The following is a 7,437-nucleotide window of genomic DNA, read 5'->3' on the forward strand; positions in this document are numbered from 1 at the left end:
TGGCGTTGTTATGCCAATAGATGTTAGCTATTTATATTAAATCTTCATCCAAGACTTTTGGCAAAATTTGTTCCGGTTGTTCCTTATTTTTCTGAAAGCATTCAAGAAATAACTCATTACATTGCTCTGGCTTTATATACATGTAGCTTTGAGTAAAGGTGTTTTCAAGTTCATTAATTTTTAGAGGTCATGTTTTATAATAGTCTTACAATGTAAACTGTTTACATGTTTGTGTTTTCTTTGTTTACAGGTGGCTACAAAGATAGCCGACCACCTGGTGTCCTTACAGAGTGACCGAGGCTCCTTTCTGGACTCCGGCCCTGAGATGGACAATCTTGACCAGTCGGCAGAAATCTCTGTTTGGCTGAGGGAGATCGCCACAGAGTTGGACAGGGCTGAAAGGTCCTCTCTGTAATAACCCTAATAGCGTGGCCTCTTGTAAAGAGGCAATAGCTAGCCAATTGATGTATCACTTAACGATACTCATTGAATGGAATAATACGATACAATTGAATCCTAATAAAGCTATAAATTGCAGTGTATTGGGAGGCTAAAAATTGAAGTGTAATGGTATATCTTGTGATAATTTAAGGCCCTTAACTTTTTTCTCTTCCCTTCATGCAATTGCAAACAGAATGTGTCTGTACACTTGTCATACAAAAGCTCAGTCTGAACAGTATTTGTTGTTGTTTGTTGTATTCAAATGAGATCAGCACCAAGGACAGACCTGTATGTGTCTGTAATCACCACCAAGAAAATTCATCCGTTTTTTTTTTAAAGAAAATGCTGCCTGTATAGCTCCTTGTGGTTGGCTCTGACAATTGTTGCAGCCTGCTCTAAAATTGTACGCAAACGAAATCTTACAACTGACACTCAAGAGGAGAGAAGTACAGTCTCCTGGCTCCTGCGAGTCAAACTCGGGCCCACCAGCTCACTAACCCTATGCACCAACCACGACCTGTTTGTCTGGTCATTTGGTAGTGCTTGAAGAAGTCTTGGGAATGATTTCATTGGATCGTTCAATTGTATTCATGATGTGTTTGCATGGCAAAATTAAGTATTGCGGACCTTGGCAAAACGTAGTCAGTGAACATGGACACAGTGGGATGCTCTCTGACTTTTGGGTAATCTGGCATTCAACATGACTTTTGTGATAGGAAGATTTGTAATAAGCATTTAATGCTTTTGAATTGGATTAGGGATAACAAGTAACAAGCAACATCAAAGTGACCAGTTTTGGATCACAAATAAAGTGGTTTCTAATAGACTGTACAGCAGTGTAGATTGTTAACTGTCTCTCTGTGTATGTGTATGTGTGCCTGTATGTATGTATGTGTGTGTGTGTGTGAGCACATGTGTGTTCATATACTATGTGTGTGTGTGCACATGTGTGTGCATGTATGTGTCATTGTTTCTGCACGTTGTGTGCTTTGAATTTGGTACGAATGATTGTAGAGTTCATAGTTATTTTGAATATTTTGTAATCCAATCTCCAAGCAAATATTGGAAGACAAAACCCTACCGGGTAAATGTTTTCTGGCTGCCAATTTTGTAATGTAAATGGCCAGGTTGCAATTTTTCTTTAACTTACAGCATCTACTTGGACCGATAATTTAGAAAACAGCCTTTTTCTTGACAGTGACATATATAGTGAGAATATGACGGTTGACATTGATGTAATCTAATGTATGATATCAATCAATTGAACCAGCAAATACAGTCAGTGGCATCGTGGGTTGCAATAGGTAAGGTGTTTGGCCCAAACCCGGGTGGCAGAGGGTTCAAAACGCTGATATGCCCCGACATTGTGCCTTTGGGAGAGGCATTTTATACGACTTTCTTCACTTTGCTCAGGAGTAAATGAGTACCTAGCTTCGGTTTAGGGCCGTCCCTCGGATAGAATATTAAATTGAGGCCCCGTGTTCTGGAGAGCCATACCTTGAGCACTTTTAAGAGCCACATTTATAGAAAAGAGTAGGGGTCCTTCCTGTGTAAGTGGATCAAACCTTACAGTCTAGTCTCCAGGTTGACATACTGAGATGGTGGTAGTCACCTGTCTTCTTCTTCTTTCGATTGAGGCAGCCGCCTTCAACTAACTGAAGATTATGCTGCCTGTATTGTGAAGTCTACTGCGAAGCGTGGAAGTAATGGAGTATTGTAATGGAGAGGGGCGAACGGGTGGGGAGGGAGCTATATATGTAATTTGAAATTGGCCAGAGGGCTACCTGTGCGAGAGCATTCCAGTCCTTCATAGTTCTGGGGAAGAAGGCATACTGCCTGACGTTGGTTCGGTATGGGGGCATCTGGTAGTAAGCTGAGTGAGTGCTCCGAGTACTCCTGGGCGGCTCACTAGGAGTGGGATTGACCTGTTATGTCAATCCTTCCACAAATGAGGTAAAACTATATCAAGTAAATAAAAAGAGACAGAATCACATGTGACATGTATATACAATAAAGATGATTTTTGATATCTAAGTAGTCTTTACATAAAATTACATTTTTAGACGACTTTTGAAGATTTCTAGACATTGTTACCTTGACGACCAACTCCTAACCACAGATGCCCTTTCTCATGATGAACAGTCGTGGTCTAGAGAAATTATGAGCCATGGTCGGGTATGTGTGACAAGGGCTTTAGATTCAACATCTTTAAGTATAGATTCTACTGTCCGATATCTTGGTAAAAAAAACATATCACTTGATTACATCTATTTGATAGTAAATAATTACAGTCAAACCTGTATTAGAGGCCACCTCTACAGAGGGGCCACCTGTCCATGGTGGCCACTTTTTGTCGGTCCCTTGGGTATTTTATCTACAAGTTGCCACCTCTATACAGAGGCCACCTGTCTATAGTGGCCAAATTTGTCCGGTCCCTTGAGTGGCCGCTATAGACAGGTTTGACTGTATACAGTTACACACGAATTTGCTACAAACATTGATTGCAATCCAAAGAATACCGTCCAATTGATCATGAGGTAGGTATGCAGATGAACTCAATACTGATATAATGTATACCGTCCGCCACGGTAGATGTGTACCTCCATGTACAGAGGTTTTGTACATGTTTTCTGTGTGTCTGTATAATACAGACTCTGTAGTTATTTGAATAAAGTACTGTAACAATAACACTACTGTAAAAGGAAATTGTGTTATTGCAGACTGACTGCAGGAAGTGGAGGTTGAGGTTAGGTCAAAGGTCCCAGAAAAGGTTATCTCATTTCCTGTTTTCAATTTCCAGTAATATGCATGTCTTTGTCTTATGTCAGCCATTGGGGAAATGCATTATAGACAAAATAAGTGCAAAATTCACAATAATGAAGAAAACATGAAATTCACAAACAAAACTAACAAAAATTATTTGAGATCATAATCTACTTCTTGCTGATTGTAGTGAGGTATAACACGTTAAACTATACTGAGTATCCTTGGTCCATGGATGTATTATAAAGAAAAATCGTATTTACCCTTCTATGCCGAATAACAGCATCAAATACATGTAACTGCTACTATAGGTATTGCCTTCAGAAACTATATGTGCACTTTTCTAATAAATGCAAGTAAATGCTAGGTAACGTTAATAACACAACTAACTAATTATAAAATAAAAGGTAATCACAAAAAGATAAGTTTACAAACCATGTATGATACATCAGATGATATATAGTTCCTGGGATATTTGAATTTACTTTTTGTGACTGTCTTGTTTAATGGCAAGATGATAAGAGGTACTGGGTTTCTTACGTAGGGATGATACACCTATATATAAATATGAAAAAATTTGTTGACACAATGAAAGTACAGCGACTTTCGCATTTGTTCTTGGTTTCGCCTCTGTCCTACCAGCAATGTTTTTGTTTTTTTTATTACTTTTTTGGCCGTCTTACAAAATGTAATTGTACACTTTTCAGGCCAATCAGCTTTATCCAAGGAAAACATTTATAAGCAATTATCAGATTGGCTGACAGTTCTTTTGTGGCCATGCCCTCAAAAGTTACTCTCCAAGCATTCAGCGATTCGGCTTTTTTTTACGTATTCATGCGTTTTTATCGGGCTTTCTATTTGATACCGTTTTCTTTATGTTTCGCGGACTATCACAAAAAGTGACAAATATTGACTGATAGAGCAGAGAAGAAACCAAGGACTAACGGATATGATGCAAGTTCTGCTCTGCGTAGGATAATGTACTAATAATGAATCGAGCATTATTATAATGCACCGGGTCTAACACTGGTAAAATATTTTATATATAAAGATTTCAACACTTTTCGCTTAAAGATTTTGCAAGTAGACCTGTGGTTGCATATTTTTGCATTTTGATATCATTGGTGATCACTTATTAAAGATTTACAACAGCCGACAAAATTCGGGCGCTTCTCTCGGCTCGATGGCGCGTTCCTTGTAGGTCTTCAGGGCCTTCTTGCAGTCTCGGCACTGGTGACACTTCTTGCAGTACCTACATGACCTGCCAGAGGTCCCTCCTCTGGCACGGCAGATTCTGCACACCTGCTGACCCTTTACAGACTCGCACTGACCGCAGACCTTCGGGTATTACGGGTAAAGAACAAAAGACTGAAAGTAAGGTTTGAAATCAGCTCGGTTCCTGTTGAAAAGAAATTGCTAAAATGTAATGTTAGGGTCATGCTGTTGCATAATTGTCCAATTAAACGTTTAATCAATGGATATGCACAATTTTTGCTTTTGAACAATTTTGGTACGTTTGGGGTTTCCTTTACGTCTTTTTATCATGCTTATTTCTCCCCGAAACTGCCCGACCGGGCTCCGGACGGGAATTGAAATGTAACCCTAGCAGAACCTAATTGTGAAAAAATCGACAGGGCCCCTGCCGGCACCGGAAATGACTAAAATTAAGGACATTTGATATATAACGTCCTTGCTAGAATGTAGAAAAAACGATTTTTTTTAACGATAAGCCCTGCAGACGTTGGAGGAGTCTCACGGGTCTCGCACTTGTTAAAGTGCAAAATAACAGTTCTCAATTTGTGACGGGGGCTTAGGAACAAAGCTGAACTTTACAAAAACAACTATCCCAACAATGCCGGCCTTACTTTTCGATTGTATGAAAATCGCACGACAAACGTGATCGCGTTGAAATTGAGTGTTACCTTTTTCACATTTTTCGCTGTGCAGATGGTGGGTTGTGCCGGAGGGATGGGTTCGGTACGTGCAGTCCTTACAGGTAGGCTTTCCTTTGCTGTTATTCAAACAAGACAAAATAATGGTAACTGATAAGCAAGAGATACTTATAACATCTCGTAACACTTCCTTTGCCACAGAGTAATGATATATTTTGCTACAAAGTAAATATGCATCTAGAAGTTGCTTCTTAACGTAGATTAAGTTCGTTTGGGCAGAGCACGAAAAATATCTAACATTTTCTGCGCAGGTACGGTCTCTGAAGAAAATGACTGGAAACCTTCCCCTAAAAATTGATTGAGGACGATGATACAAAGAAAATAACAAAACTATATTAACAAAACACATTGATCATAATTTGTTTCTATCATAACATGTATGATCAATTTGACTTCTACGACTGCGATTTCACTGTATTGATACTGTTGCTTGAAATGATTTTTGTATGATGTATATGAGACTAATAGAACGTTGTGAATCGGGTCTAATTATGTTTCCGATCGATCGAATGAATACATATTGTTTTTACTGGCAGTGCAGTCTTCTTATTTCGTCTGCCTTCAGCTAATGAAAAAGAAAACAGCAACAACGAGTAGCAAACTAGCGTTCTGATTTGCCGGTAGTCTACTTCGTACAACAAAATAATCAGTAAAATATATAGCCCACATGTTGTAGTTTTTCCCGTTGGTTGCAGAACAGCGAGTTCCAAGAAGTCAAACTTCTGATACAGATCGCAGACTTCTTGGGCAACTTCTTCAGGTACGAACTCCCGGGCCCCCTGTATAAGAACGGGTCATCTTATATCAAAATTACCAACGCAGTCTTTTTGGTTGTCATAAGAAAACATAATCCGAATCTATCCTATTTCTAAATCATTATTCAGACTCAAGATCCAAATGTACAGGGGTATATACAGTTCCATTGTCAAGAGTATTCATGAACTTTTCAAGAAAGCAATGCATGCTGTGTAACATTATTCAAGTAAGGCCCATATTTACATAGATTGCATCAATTAACTATCTTCTGTGCCTAAATAACGCAAATTGTCCAAAGCAAATGGACCTTGGTTTGCATAATTCATGCACAATGATGTGCCGAAAATACAACCTTCTTGGTGACGAAAACAAATTCAGACAAATTCATGCCCATTCTCTAACGTCTTACGTCAGCTGAAGTTGCCAGTCCAGGTCTGCCGGCAGGTCCAGCTGGACCGGGCCGTCCGTACGGTCCAGGCGGCCCCTCCGGTCCAGGTGGTCCCTCCGGTCCAACAAACCCCTGGTTACCCTTCAGTCCAGGTGGACCCGTCGGTCCAGGGGGGCCAGGGAAACCTCGTGGCCCAACTGAAAATTTTGCTGTTGTTGTCGTTATAAAGTAGGTAAACAGGTATTTACATAAATTTCATCTTTGTTGGTAGAAGTCATTATTGGACTAGTTGAACTGTAATATCCAACACAAAAAATTGTGGATGGTTCATTCCTTGACAAAGACTAGTGTTGTTAGTCGAAAATTTGGGTGAGTCTAATTTTTGTGTTGGATATTACAGTTTAACTAGTCCAATAATAGGTATCTACATAGTAATACATAGGTTAATTTATCTACTTTAAGATGTTTTGAGTGACACCCATCACTCTTATTCAGCGTTACAAAAGTGAGCAGGCAAACAAATGGATGCTCATGCAAAAAGCTAAAAAGAACCTCTCTTCTCGTAAGAATTGTACTCGTATGCAAATAAGAACGTTCGGAAGTAAATCTCCGATTTTCATACAGCTGCCCTGAGAAAGGTGACAGACGGTCACCCAAACGTCGGTGTTTCAAAAGAATCTCTGATTAAACTATTTACGAGGAGTTGCTGTTCATGTTCACAGGTTTGACGTACTTAAGCTTTGCACGGATTTCAAGATATGGAAAACACTTTATTATCTTAGAACCATAAGGACAAAAAGAGGCAAGCGTCCTACCCTGTGCTGACGGATTGAATCCTCCGGTACCCAAGCCGGGTTCACCTTTCTGCCCCTTCAGACCGGAGAGTCCGGGAGCACCTCTGTCTCCGCGAAAACCCTTCTCACCGGTCAGACCCGGAGCTCCTTGTCTCCCGGGCGGTCCAGGCAGCCCCGGGGCCCCCGGGGTACCCGAACCCGATCCCGGGTCTCCCTTCGGACCCCGTGGTCCCGGGAGACCAATTCCGACAGATAGTCCCCTCAAACTGAATAGAGATAAAAAAGTATACAGTATATATATATATATATATATATATATATATATATATATATATATATATAT

The 7,437-nt window shown here is 40.0% G+C and overlaps 1 protein-coding gene across 1 annotated transcript in view; it reads right to left on the minus strand.

Moving 5' to 3' along the window:
* Positions 1–3,334: 3,334 nt before the first annotated feature.
* The window catches only part of LOC118421196 (collagen alpha-1(IX) chain-like), a 4,573-nt gene continuing 470 nt past the window's right edge, over positions 3,335–7,437 (minus strand). Inside the window, exons 2-6 of the mRNA XM_035828358.1 lie at positions 7,116–7,360; positions 6,322–6,497; positions 5,824–5,935; positions 5,127–5,215; positions 3,335–4,542 (exon numbers count right to left, since the gene is read on the minus strand). Coding sequence (XP_035684251.1) covers positions 4,348–4,542; positions 5,127–5,215; positions 5,824–5,935; positions 6,322–6,497; positions 7,116–7,360 — 817 coding nt within the window. The 3' untranslated portion in view covers positions 3,335–4,347. The remainder of the gene's footprint in view (positions 4,543–5,126; positions 5,216–5,823; positions 5,936–6,321; positions 6,498–7,115; positions 7,361–7,437) is intronic.

Source organism: Branchiostoma floridae, chromosome 8, assembly GCF_000003815.2.
Source record: "Branchiostoma floridae strain S238N-H82 chromosome 8, Bfl_VNyyK, whole genome shotgun sequence".
Taxonomy (NCBI): Eukaryota; Metazoa; Chordata; class Leptocardii; order Amphioxiformes; family Branchiostomatidae; genus Branchiostoma; species Branchiostoma floridae.